The 14,600-nt window shown below is 30.0% G+C and overlaps 1 protein-coding gene and 1 non-coding gene across 2 annotated transcripts; one reads left to right on the top strand and one right to left on the bottom strand.

The window, feature by feature from the left end:
• The first annotated feature begins 1,940 nt into the window (after nucleotides 1–1,940).
• Trnak-uuu lies at nucleotides 1,941–2,013 on the top strand. The gene has a single exon. It is a non-coding gene; the product is annotated as a tRNA-Lys (tRNA).
• A 6,177-nt stretch (nucleotides 2,014–8,190) lies between these two features.
• LOC123270429 lies at nucleotides 8,191–13,343 on the bottom strand. Its single transcript, XM_044736460.1, has 4 exons — nucleotides 12,321–13,343; nucleotides 12,123–12,253; nucleotides 10,890–11,130; nucleotides 8,191–10,630 (listed from the first exon to the last, which is right to left on the bottom strand). Exons 1-4 carry the CDS (start codon nucleotides 13,099–13,101, stop codon nucleotides 8,463–8,465), a joined length of 3,321 nt encoding a protein of 1,106 aa, XP_044592395.1. The 5' UTR covers nucleotides 13,102–13,343; the 3' UTR covers nucleotides 8,191–8,462.
• Nucleotides 13,344–14,600: the final 1,257 nt, after the last annotated feature.

A 14,600-nucleotide genomic window follows, 5' to 3' on the forward strand; every position in this document is an offset into this window, starting at 1 on the left:
TTTTAATTTTGGTTTGTAGTTATTTCAATTGTTACATATGTACACGGTGAGAAATTTCTGTAGAAATTTACTATGCATACCTAATAAGACTGAACCTTAATGACTCAATTCAAAATATTACCATAAAAATTTAAGAATATCATATTGTACCAATCAATATTTACTAGGGACCATAGTAAATTTCACCATGCAACTGTTACATAAACATATATAAAAAATTTTCGTAAACTGACAGAACAAAAACTGTTAGTGTGCTTAAAACTTTTCATTATAGTTCCATAGTAAAATTTCTGTTGCTCAGTCGACAATAAAAATTTATAAAAAAGTTTCACATTTAGTCACGTGTACTCGGTTTAAATTTAAAATTGTGACTATGAAATTTTCAAATGTCCCATAGTAAACGTATGCGCGTCAGTCGCGACGCGCGCTCTTTCATTTTTTCGTGCTGCTTTGTTTTGTCAACATAAGTCTACAGACGCTATCAGTAGTGGTTAACGGTGTTATGAAAATTGCAATAAACATTAAGTTTTAAATAAATATTAGTTTATAAATCCATCAACACATGAATAGTTAATGAAAATTTGTAAGATTCATAAATAATAAAATATTTAATAATTTACCGTGAAAAATTAAAATGAAAACAAACATTTGATGGTTAACCTGCAACCGACACTTCTAATAATAATAAAAAATTATTTAAAAGTTATATATTGTGTTTATAATTATTCATAATAAAATTAACTGCCAAAATAAATCCTACGTTCATTGTTAAAAATGAAAAAAAAAATAAAAAAAACTATATTTTTAAAAATTATTGCAAACAAAAAAAATCTTGTTTGGTTTGATATTTTTTTTGATTGCTAAAAACATTTTTTACTCTAAAATTTTTTATTTTTTACAAACGTTTTCTTATTTTTTTTGCTATAGTACATTCGGAAATTTAAATTTACTATGTCTGATTTCATTTGTTTCGGAAATTACTATGGGCCATTGTAAAATTTTATTCTGAGTCAATAAGGTTCACTAGTAATATGCACCATTGTAATATCTAAAATCCATGCAGAATAAAAAATAATGGAAATTTCTCACCGTGTAATACAAACTTTATTAAAAAATTATACAATTTTGCACCTAGCATTACAATAATTAATAGTTTTATGAATTAATGAATATACCGTTCAATAGTAGTGATTTAGTGAATGAAAACATTTATAAAGTAAAATATCTTCAATATCGAAAAATATTTTAATACCGGAAAATTTTTAACACAGCTTTAACACCGGAAAAAAATATTTACACTGGCAGCGGTGTTATTTTAACACCGCTTTCAGTGTTGGAATTTAAAACCGCAAATTTTAACACCTACGCCGCTTTGGACTTAACCCGGTTTTTTTTTTACAGTGTATGAATCTCATATTAGTGCCAAAATATGCGATTCATTATGATATTTATTATGAGCTTCATAATGATATCATATCATTTTTACACGGGTATTGTTAGAAAAGTGATTTTGCGCAGTATCTCCTTAAGATATTTTCTTAAAAAGTTATAATTTTAGTCAAAAGTTTAGAACTTAAATATTTTTTTTTGTTTTAAGTGCATTATTTGGAAGAATCACTAATTTTTATGGTTTAATTTAATTTTTATAAACTAAATTATAAAAAAAAGTATTACATATTTTAATTAATTTTTTTTTTTTTTTTTAATACAAAGCATATTATTTTCATTCAAACTGACTTTTAATTTAAAATTACCAAAAAATCGCCAGTAATTTTCAAAGTTTTTGATAAAAAATTGTATATTTTAACGTTAATTTAAATAATCTAATTTTAAAATGAGTTTAAAGGTTGGAAATATGAATATTATGACACTTTTAAGTCATTAAATGCTTGAATGCGTGATTACGTTCATATAAGACAGACGATCTTACTCATAACGTCGCCCGGATAGCTCAGCCGGTAGAGCATCAGACTTTTAATCTGAGGGTCCAGGGTTCAAGTCCCTGTTCGGGCGTTATTTTTTTTTTTTTTTTTTAATTAAATTATTTTCAACCCTTATTTTTTTTTATTAATCCCTTGTCATATATATATTATTAAGAGAATAAACAAAATTTTGTAACTGGTGTATTTATAATTTTAACAAGTAAAAAAATTTTTTTATTGATTATTAAAATAATTTTAATTAAAAATAAGAAAAATTTCAATTAAAAAATTTTGATAAGTAATAAAATTCAATTAATTAATTAATATAATCTATATTATTAAGTAAATAAGAAAAATTTTATGGCCACTGTATTTATAAGATAAAATAGATTTTTATAGTTAAATTTAGTGTTGTTAGAAGAATCTTGACCTGGAGTTGTACCTTTTCATGGTTTCATATAATCAATTTATGATGATTATTTAGGCTGCATTCGAAAATGCTCTATCTCTAGATTCATAATTAAGAAATGGCCTTGTATTTTGTGAACTATTGACATTTTTAAAGATATAAGCTCATTCTGATGTTACACTCATTGAGACCTTTCATTTGAGTACCCATATCGATTTTTCATATATTTATATATATTATATATATGTATATATGAAAAATATATCAAAAATGCATGTGGGTATTCAAATGAAAGCTCTTGATGAGTGTAACATCGGGATGAGCTTATATCTTTGAAATATATATGATATATATGAATACATGAAAAATATATCAAAAATGTATTTTATCATTTATTTTGAATATTAATATTGAAAATTAATAAATAAAATTTAATATTTAAATCATTTTTCTTAAGAATAATCACAAAAAAAATTTTCTAAAATTTTTAATTTATTAATAAGAATTTCGATTTTTTTTTAATCATAAAAATGTCGAATTTTAACATTTTTAAAGATATAATTTGACATTTTTAAAAATATAAGCTCACTCTGACATTACACTTATCAAGACCTTTCATTCGAGCACCCACATCAATTTTTCATATATTTTATATATTTATGGATCACATATATATATATATATATGTATATATGAAAAATATATCAAAAATGCATGTGGGTACTCAAATAAAAGCTCTTGATGAGTGTAACATCAAGAGGAGCTTATATCTTCAAAATATATATACGAATACATGGAAAATATATCAAAATGCATTTTATTATTTATCTTTGTGTTTTAATATTAAATAACAATAATTAAAATTTAACATTTAAATCATTTTTCTTAAGAATAATCACAAAAAAATTAAATAAGATTTTGAAAGAAAATTTTAAATTTATTAAAAAGAATTTTGATTTTTTTTAATCATCAAAAAATCAAAATTTCGAATTTTAACATCTTCACTGATATAAATTGATATTTTTAAAGATATAAGCTCACTCTGACATTATACTCATCGAGACCTTTCATTCGAGCACCCACATCAATTTTTCATATATTTTATATATATATATATATATATATATATATATATATATATATATATATATATATATATATATATATATATATTTGAGTTTTAATATTAAAAAACAATACTTGAAATTTAACATTTAAATCATTTTTTTTAAGAATAATTACAAAAAAAAATTAAATAAGATTTTTAAAGAAAATTTTAAATTTATTAAAAAGAATTCTGATTTTTTTTAATCATCAAAAAATCAAAATTTCAAATTTTAACATATTTTCAGTTATAAATTGATACTTTTAAAGATATAAGCTCACCCCGACATTACACTTATCAAGACCTTTCATTCAAGTACCCACATCAATTTTTCATATATTTATATATATATATATATATATATATATATATATATATATATATATATATATATATATATATATATATTATATATGTATATATGAAAAATATATCAAAAATGCATGTGGGTACTCAAATGAAAGCTCTTGATGAGTGTAACATCGGGATGAGCTTAAATCTTTAAAAACGTCAATATTTTCAAAAATACATTGCAACAAAAGTCATTAATCAATAAATTAAATTTTTTTATTTCACATAGTGGAGGTTGCTAATTTAAAACCCCTCCAGTAATTTTTTACCAAAAAAAATCGACAATTTTAAACGAGATCAGTAAAATAATTTAAAAATATTCCCGAGGTTCTAATTAACTTAACACCAGAGTTTATTTAACTCGGAATATATTTACCAGCCTGATTATTATAATTATCATCTAGAATATCCCGAGTAAGACCCGTAAAGTAATGCTAAATAAATTAGAGCGAGTAGAATGGAGAGCTGGTGATTGAGTCAATAGTAAATTTATTTTTATATTTTTATTCCTCTGGTTGAGCCACAAACGTGTTAATTAAAACGAAAGTCCCGAGTAGTAAGTAAAAAAGGAACTAGAAGAGATTCGGATCCAATTAATCCAATCAAGTTAACTTGTGTTTGTGTGATTAACGAACGTCGAACAAAAAACACAAAGCTTTGTTGAAAAAAGAAAAAAAAAAAAAAAAAAATGCATGAATATACAAATGCGGATTTGTGACGGACTTTAATCCGAGAGTGGAATGACAAATGCGCTACTGGCTGTTCTGCTTGACAACAAGTACTCCGGATTTAAAAGCGAAAGCTCATGTTGAAATAACGTTTTGCTGATTCTCTCTTCAGTCTTTTAAATTTTAATAAATAAAGCGGGGTAAAATGTGTGACAGTTCCCGAGTGATGCTTCAACAAGGATGAAATCTCATTTACATGCATCGTCTGCTATTTATTTTACGCATTACAAACACACACACTCATATGCAAGTTATACTTACACCTTCCTTACCTTATCCATGTGTCGACGTGTAACAGGCTTTCGTCATTTTCTGCTCAGAAGCTTTAGGAATTATTGCGCCGAGTAATTAATGATACAGTTGATACTCTCGACAGCCGGTAGACAGCATTTCAACTTTCGGAATTACGCTGATTAACATTTTAGCTGTCTACTTTTGAATTTTTTAACTTACAGCAGCTCAAGAATTTATTTTTTTTTTTTTTTTTTCAGTCAATAATTATACCAGTGCTAAGCAACACTCTGTTTATCGGGCTTAAGTTACGAAGGGTGCATATTTTTATGATTACAAGTTTCTGTTGACGCTCTGCAGATAATTAAAGGACTATTTTTTTAAGCATATAAAAAAATAGAAGGATTTAGTATTAAACTGATTTAGTACACGGAGAGAAAAATATGGAAATCTTTCCTATAATTTTAATGAAATGTTTTCCTATACCATTTTAGGAACGATTACTTAAATTATGGGAATTGTACCCATAATTTTTGGAAAATGTTACTATAATTATGGGAATGGTTCCTATAATTATAGGAACGATACCTATAATTATAACTGTAATATCGGCACAGTGTAAAAAAAGCGGTGTTAAAATGGACTCATTTTAACACCGCTATGTAACACCTGTGTAGCTGTGCTCTTTTGCGGTGTTAAAAATCCGGTGTTAAACCGGTGTAATATCAATGTAACCGGTGTAATACCGGTGTAACAGTAGAATAAATTTACACCGTATCGGAATATGGATATTACATGATCCATAAAACACAATTAATATTCAATATTTATCAAAATGAGACAAGTAACATTTATTTAAGAATTTTCAACTTATAAAATTACGCAGAAATCGATTTAATGAATGTTATACAACAAGATAAATAGTATTTACAATATTAAATGTTTAGGAACAATATAATAATTATTTTTATCGTAACCATGATGTTTCTCACAATATAATGGATGTTTTAAACATGACAAATCTACGGATGTGCAAAAATAAATTATCTATATGAAAATCATTTAAAAAACGTTCAAAATTGTTGTAAAATTGTTCTAAAAATGTTTCAAATTTTTTGTAAAAACACTCTAAAACTGTCCAAAAAATGTTCCAAAATTGTCTCAAAAATATCCGAAAAATGTCACAAAAGTATTCAAAATTTGTTCTCAAATAGTTAAAAAAATGTTTTAAGATTATTCAAAAAAGGTTCCACAAGATTTAAGGACAAAATTTCAACTAAATTGCTTCAAATAAATTGCATTGATTCTAAAATTATCTTAGAAGTATTCCAAAAATCTTAAAAAAATACTTAAAAGTTATAAAATAATGACTAAAATCCACTATTTTAGAGTTTCCGATTATCTATATGATGTCCTAAAATTGTCCTTTAATAATGGTGTTAAAGTAACACGGATCGAAAATTTACACCGAGAGAATTTCACACCATTATTTCACACCACACGGCCATGTAAAGTGCTCTGGGTCCATTTTTACATCGAAATTTTTTACAGTGTATTTAATTTAATCAAAAACTTTTATCTTTTTTATATTTTATTATTTTAAACTTTCTAAATTAAATATTAACTTTTTTTTGATTATTTATCTTTAATTATTAAACATAAAAAGTTTAATCATAAAAATTGTGTTACTTAAAATATTATCAACACCGGAAAATTTATAACACCGATTTAACACCGAAAAAAAATATTTACACCACGACCGGTGTTACTGCTACACCGATTTCGGTGTTGAATTTAACACCGGAATTTTTAACACCGTACACCGCATGGACGCACACCGGTTTTTTTTTTACGGTGCATGATTCCCATAATATATATCGAAATGGTTCCCATAATATATAGAAATATAATATTATAGTAATGATGCCTAATAATATTGAGATATTTATCATTACAACTCAAGTTATTTGTGACTTCGATGACCACTTTGAAGCATTTGAAATTATTAGTAAGTTCGATAATTTTACTTGCTTCCCAATAACATCATTTGAAATATCTAAAATAAGTAATATTGTTCATATAAATAATAAAAGTTACATACCCAAAAGGTGGATTTAATAAATATTCAGCGTATGTATTGTAAATAAATAATTTGTTTTAAAAATAAAATGAAATTGTAAAAATAAACAATGAATTTCCATATCTACTTTGCTCCTCTAATTGTATAGTGAGAAAATATCCCTTTTATTAGAGAAACTTTAGAATTGCTACAATATTTTTCAATATTATCTAACACAATAATAACTGAGTTGGAATAAACAACTTAAGATTAAGTACACACGTGAATAAAAATTATGAAAAAGAAATTTTTTCACTCTAGTGAAAGATCAATTTTTATTTACAAAAAAAAAATTATTAGCAAAAAAATATATAATAATTACTTTACATTTTTGATGTGATTGCTTCATTATTATGAACATAAACATTTTTCAAATTTACAAAATAAAAAAATTGAATATCACAATTTTTTCTAAAAAATTTATAAATTTTTTTGAAAATTTTTTAAAATTGTGATATTCAACTTTTTTTTAAATTGTTCATTTTTTTTATGTATTTTTCAAAAAAAAATATATATCAATAAAATCAAATAGAAATTTCGTTCATAAATTTGAAAATTAAATGGTAGACTCCACTTGTAAATAATTACCGAAAATTGGACAATTTTGACAAAAATTTTTAAATATGCTATTAAATATAATGAGCCAAAAATTGAAACTACAAAATTTTATCAAAAAAATTGCTCATAAGGATATTAAGGAAATTATTTAAAAATTTGGAAAAAAAATATGTTGTAGAGAATTTAAGGATAAAATTGGAAAATATGATCAAATTTTTTTTTTAATATATTTTTAACCATACTAAAAAAAAATCTAGTTTCATCAAAAAATTTTTAATATGCTTAAAAATCGAATTTTTGAATTTTTATTTAAATTTCAAATTTTTGGACTACTCTTATCAAAAATCTATATAAATTTTTATGCTCAAAAATTTTTTATAATGCCATTAAATAAATAAAAAAAGTCAAAAATCGTGTTTAAAAAATATTGCAGTTTAAAGAAGACTTTTTTTTTGTAAAAAAAGGATTTTTGGAAACAAATCTCAGATTTTTCACCCGAAAAATCATCTAAAATTTCAAATTTCGAGTATTAGCTGCAAGATCACTAAGAAAAAAAAAAAAAAAAAGTCAAAAATCGTGTTTAAAAAATATTGGAGTTTATAAAAGGCTTTTTTTTTTTTTTTGTAAAAAACGGCTTTTTTGAAACAAATCTCTGATTTTTCCCCTAGAAATCATTCAAAAGTTCAAATTTTGAGTGTTGCCTGCAGGATCACTACTAAAAAAAAAAAATAAAAAAAAATTTCCGCCAAAAATAAAAACCCATTATATGAAAAAAGATTTATATTTTATTGAAAAAAGCTTGAAAGATTACACATTAGACATGAATGAGTATGTAAAAGAATGAAGGGATGAAAGAGGGTCAATGACAATCAACTATATTATATATATTTAATTTCATATATAATATGTAAATAGTAATACGTGTACAGTCTAAAACTTATGACTTGGTCATAATAATAATAAATAATCTCGAAATAACCAATCTTAAAACGAACCAACCAATAAATAACTTCATAAATATCACACAATAAAATGTCTATCACTTACTCAAACTAAGATTGCCCTTGCGACGTCTCGTAGCGACAGATAACTTCCCTTCATCATTTCCAACAGATCTCCTAACATTCGCACGATACTCGTCCTCGTAGGCGTTCAAGTACAAGTTTTTGAGAATAATTTGATTATCTAGTTCAGCATTAGGCAGGAATCTCTTAGAGCGGCTCTGCTGCTGGGCATCCAACCCGTTCAAAGTGAATAATTTCCTACCATCGTCATCAATTCTCCGGCCTTCGAAATTCACCGAAAGGAGCTTACGGCTCTGCCTAGAATCCTCTTTGACGTCAGCAGCGTTTCGAATTCGCTTGCTGCGATGTTTTCCAATTTCGGTGGAATTTTCCCTCAAAGGAATATCATTAATGGCTTCTATTTTGATTGAACTGGAGGTTGTAGGATCAGTAGCTCTCAAAGTCGTTTCTGTAGAAGCCAAGCTTGTTCCGTTTGTTTGCAATCCATTATTTCCTGTTCTATTTAAATTTTTGCTTTCATTCCTCAAAACTTCATTCTTTTCCGCTTTATCATCCAGTTTGTTTTCAATGATATGTTTGAAAAATGCATAAATTTCCCCAACTGTAAAAGTGCTCCCCTTCAAATCCAATTTATCCAGATCAATATTCGAAAGCAGATCACCTGACATATTATGTTTTCCCGATTCAATAATCGACAGTTTTTCATTAACATACCCATTAATGAATTCATAGAACCCACGATAGTAGTTTTTAGATTTATTTCTTTTTTTGCCGTTAGATTCACTATCACCATCACCAGAATCATCACTTTCATTTCTATCACCACTCTTATGCTTTTTTCCATGCTTTTCACTCCATCTCAACGACTTATTATAAAACCGCATAATCTTCTCAAACTCCCGCTTCAACTTAGTAAACTCTCGCTGATTATGAACCTGAAGATTGTCATGATGCGACGAATTGCGATGAGTCTCCGCAAGATCAACATGGAAGAAATTTTTGCTCATCAGATTAAGGATATCATGCATAGTCATATTGTGACTCGTCGAATTGTTCCTGCGTTTAGAATCAATCCTCTTCAATTTCCTATAAGTGCTCCTTAAAAATTCAATCATCTTCTCGTCCTTATTCCTAGACTTTTTGTGAAAGTGCTTCTTCCTGATCACAAGATTGTCCACAGTGCGATTAGAGTTTTCCCGCCTTTTGAAGCCACGGTCATCACTGGCGTTCAAATTGATGATTTTGACCACATCTACATCAGGAAGGTCCCTTAATTGTGATTTCTCCAGTTCTAGGTGCAGAAGCTTCTTCCCGACGCGTCTGAAGTAGTCAATGAACTTCTTGAAGTTGGACGTCGGATTCGCCGTCAAATTAGCACCAGTATCATTACTAATCGACCCATTAAAGCGATCAAGAGATCTTCTTCTTCTGCTCCAACGAATCCGTGGATGCTGCCCAGGAAGACACTCAGGAAGCTCCTTGGGACTCCAATTCCCGCCAACACAAGTCGCTCCAGTTGGCCCTTCGTTCAAGACATATCCTTTATCACAGTCGTACATGATTTGCTTGTTATTGGGGACTTTCTTGACGTAAGGACGATAATCGTAAACACCCATATTGCCAACCAAGAGGACTTTCCCATTAGGAACGTAACCAGGAAAAGCGCAGTAGACTTCAATACAATGAGGAATATCTCCAATCCAAGTTCCGTAATGACACTCCACGTGAAAAGATGAATTGTTGGGACCGCCTCCGATTTGGGTGAACCCGTCCTTGCACTTGAAGATCGCTTTCATGCCGTGGTTCATTTTGGGAGCGATTACCATCCCGTTTTTTGGAGACTTGGGCATCTGCTTGCAGCGCGCTGGAGTGCAAGAAGGAATTATGGTCCAGGTGCCATTATTGCAGGTGACTGGAGTATTATTGGCTGCGAATTCATAGTTCTCGATGCAGTGGACGTAGATGCGCTCGCCGTGCTCGACGACAGTGACGTTGTTGATGTGGTCGTCGTGGGTAGCTACGGAAATGTGGCCCTTTTCTATCCGGGGGATTATACAAGGTGCCAAGCAGCTTGGTAAAGGGTAACGCCACTTTCCGTCACTCTCGCAGACTGAGGAGGTGTTTCCTTCGAGCTTCATGTGACCTTTGCAACGGAAAATGATACTGGCGCCCAATCCAGTTCCTGGAGACAGAAAGAGGATTTTTTATTGATGATGAAGAGCTTTGGGGAAGATTAAAGTGTCAAAATAAACGGTGATTAATATTGGCTGATTCTGAAAATGCTTTTAAGACGCTCAGTGAATCGTGAGGAGCTTCTAGGGACAGCGGTATTGACAAAGTGACGGAGGTAGAACAAAGAAAAGGTCTCGATCGATTAAAATGTCAAGTTTACTCAGTGTCTCGGGGTATTTTTAGCTAACAACCCTGTTATTTCAGCTCACCGTGCTCGATGTTCTCTATCCAACCATTGTAGAGGATTCCTGGGGAGCCGCAATTTATTTCCTCGCAGACTGGAGCTTGGTCTGACCATTTTCTATCAGCTTGGCATTTACGGGTTGTCATTCCCACCAATACGTACCCGTGATTGCACTCGTAAGACACTATTGCGTTGTATGAGTGGGAGGTTGAGATAGCTTTTCCGTACCTAGGATTCTCGGGAATTGGACACTGGGCTGGACCACTCTGGAAATAGAGAAGACCTATTAAAAAAATCCATATGGGAAACCAGCCTGGTTCCCTATATAGGAATCCAGGGTAGGATTCCACATTATGGGGCATTTCATTGTGACTGGTAATAATTATGTGACTGAAACTTATACTATAGTAAAATTTATCTTATAATATAGAAGAATAACTAATTAACAACATCCCTTTGTCAAAAACCTCCATTACTTTTTAAGTTTCTCGTAATTATCATTTTACTGAGTGTGACTGGTGGGACTAAAGAAAATCCTTCTCTCTTACCAAAGGTATCCTTAAAGTCCAATTTCAGTTCGACCACTAAACTTTTAAAAAACACTTCCCTCTTTATACAAAATTTATCCTTCAAACATTCAATATTATGAAGAATTAGACTGATTACCTACGTAGAAACAATTAAAAAAATTTGTTTTTATTGTGACTGGTGGGACAGGCGTTTGTGACTGGTGGGACAAGTACAAAATGTCTACATCAAGTTGTTTATTAAAAAGACTTTTATATTATTTCAACCTTAGAAACATTATTGTTTATATATTTAACTATAAATCATTTAGGATAATTAAAAAAAACTAATTAAAAAACACAAATAAAGGATTTAGCATTCTGACAACACGATCTTGATAAACTTAGGTGTTAATTAATAACGAACAGAAACAAAATTTGTTCTTAAAACTATAATAATAAATATGTTAGTCATTTTCCCATTTCGCATACCTTTGCTATTAATTAATTATTAATTCTAAAAAACGGATTTTGCAATTTCTATCCAATAAAAAAACTACTTCCGTCCGACGGACTCGAACCCGGTACCTAATGGTTAACAATCTTCTACCCTACTCACCAGTCTAATTCACCTCTTACAAGCTCTATTTTTATCCCACTTCTATAAATTCACTACAAAAACCCAAATTTCCTCTATAAATTCCCCTATAAACTTATATAAATTTTCTTTAAATAAAAACCAATTGTCTTACTTGGAGACACTGGGGAACTTCTTTAGGTGACCATGTTCCATCAGCCAAACAGATCTTCTCCGGCTTGCCAACCAGTTTATACCCGTCCACACAATGATAAGTAATCCTGCAGTCGTAAGTATAACACTCTCCTGGAAAACCAAATCAGACCATCACTTCTTTAGGTTAATTCCTTGAACCAGCATCATCAATACTCACCTCCATGCCATCCGTTAGCAATATCCGGTGGAAGATTACAATTAACAGGCTTGCAGGTGATATCAGGCCCGAACCAACTAGCTTTACCTTCCATGAGGAAGCACATAGCGTTCTGGAACCCAGTGGTCTGGTACCCATAATCACAAAAGTACTGGATGGTCGAATTGAGCTCGAATCCTTTCTGGTCCACGGGAGCATAATGCTTGGCATTGCTGACCTTCGGAGGCTCAGTGCAAAAAGAATTCCTGTCCTTGGTGCAAATTGGCGTGGAGCTGCTCCAGCGGCCGTCGGCGCGGCAAGTTCTGTCCGGAAGCCCAACAATGAAGTAATTGTGATCACACTGATAATGAGCACTGTCTCCAAATAAATTTCCAGTGACTGTCATCTTGCCATGTTCCATTTCAGGCTGGAGAACCGGACACTCGCGATCTGGCTTGATGCAAGACATCCCGCAGGGTCCGTCGCAGCGGCACTTTTTCTTCTTGCTCTTGCAGTCTTCATCCGTTGAGCATCTCCTTAAACATTTCTGCTCCAGCACCTCAGCTTGCTTCTCATCTCTGGGACACATTGCTGAAGGAGAATTCCTCGGGTTCTTATAAATCCTTCCATCATCATCAACTTCTGGTCTAGAACTGTCGATGTCATCTTCATCGTCATCATCATCAGCATCATCGTCCTCGTCATTGGAGTCCACTGTTCCCGCTTGCTGGAGCTTAGACTCAGCTGTTATCACGCTGATGCTCAAAAACAGGAACAAAAGCACTACTGCGCGGGGTCGCATTGTCTTATAGGGTTTTTTAATTAAGATTTTTACTTATTGGGTCATTTCACATTGCACGAATTGTTGATATGTTCTTCAGTTATTTTTAGAGCATTTGGGGTGATTTTAAAGTACTTAGGGGAAAATTGTCATAGATTGACGCTCACTGGTCACTTATCAAGCACGAGGAAGCTTTAGAGAGCTTTTACGGAGCTTGCGGGGTCAACGCGCGAGTTTTTGTTGCAGACTGCGGAGCTGACTGAGAGAAATCACAAGCTCCAGAAGCGCAGCTTTCTTCGCGCATCACATCCAACCCCAGTCAATACATCTCTGGCTCGCCCAGCATCCACCAGATGGCATGGGATTATGTTTTATTATCAATGCCTATAAATTTTAATGTTATCTGGTTTTTATTGCGGGAATTTATAAAAACTGTTGGAGAGAATTTTATGATCAAAATACTATTATTAAGAGAATAAGCAAAATTTTGTGGGCATAATTATATAAAAAATAGGTTTTTATGGGTAAAATTTGGTATCGGAAAAGTTGAAGTTGTGACCAATATTTCCTTCTCTAAAATAATTTGTTTGTTATGATAAGTTTTCGAAGTAGGTAATAGATTCGAATTTAGCGATAAACAAAATAAGTTTATTTATTTATTTTGTTTTGTACACGTCAATGTGGTTGGGTTAAAAATAAATTTATATAATTAAGAAACTAAGAAAAATTTAGTAACGGATATATCTTTATCGTAAATTGGGTTTGATATTTTTTAGCGATAGTTATTTATGATTTAAATAATTGAGAGTGAAAGGAAAATTTTGTGACGAGCATATTATTATTTTTGAAGGAATTTTTATAGTTTAATTTGGTATCATCAGAAAGAAAGAGATAAGAATTAGTGCCTAGATTTTATATATTTTTTAGAAAATTTTTTATTTCAAATTTTTGGAGGAGTTTTTAATAGTTTTTTGGTTCTATAAATTTTTTCGGTCACATTTGTCCATTTAATTATTTGTAATTGATCCTGTGATAGCACTATTATTTTTAAACTTTATTTAAAAAGTACCCAAACTATTAGTGTGATTATAAAAAAATTATTAAACTTTTCTTATACATAATTTGTAAATCTCGGCAGTCGCATAGAGACTGCATGTTGCTAGTCAATATATTATTAAGAGAATAAGAAAAATTTTGTGTCCAGGATAGTCATATGATAAAATCGTTTTTTTTTAGTAAAATTTAGTGTCATTGCGAAGGTCTTGACTTGAATTTGTACCTTTTTAAGGTTTCATATCATTCTCACCGATAGTCAATTTATTATGATAAGTATTAAAGCTGCATTCGAAAATATCTCTAGATACATAATTAAGAAATGACCTTATATCTCGTGAACTATTGATATTTTTAAAAATATAAGCTCATCCTGATATTACACTCATCAAAACCTTTTATTTGAATACCCACATCAATTTTTCATATATTTTATATATTTATGTATATTATATATAGGTATATAT

The sequence above is a fragment of the Cotesia glomerata genome, linkage group LG8, assembly GCF_020080835.1.
Source record: "Cotesia glomerata isolate CgM1 linkage group LG8, MPM_Cglom_v2.3, whole genome shotgun sequence".
In the NCBI taxonomy this organism is placed as follows: domain Eukaryota; kingdom Metazoa; phylum Arthropoda; class Insecta; order Hymenoptera; family Braconidae; genus Cotesia; species Cotesia glomerata.

Coding starts and splice junctions, on each gene's coding strand:
- LOC123270429 (XM_044736460.1), bottom strand. CDS start 13,101: ATGCGACCCCGCGCAGTAGTGCTTTTGTTCCTGTTTTTGAGCATCAGC. Junction 12,254..12,320: donor TGCTAACGGATGGCATGGAG/GTGAGTATTGAT, acceptor TTGGTTTTCCAG/GAGAGTGTTATACTTACGAC. Junction 10,631..10,889: donor GATAGAGAACATCGAGCACG/GTGAGCTGAAAT, acceptor TTCTGTCTCCAG/GAACTGGATTGGGCGCCAGT.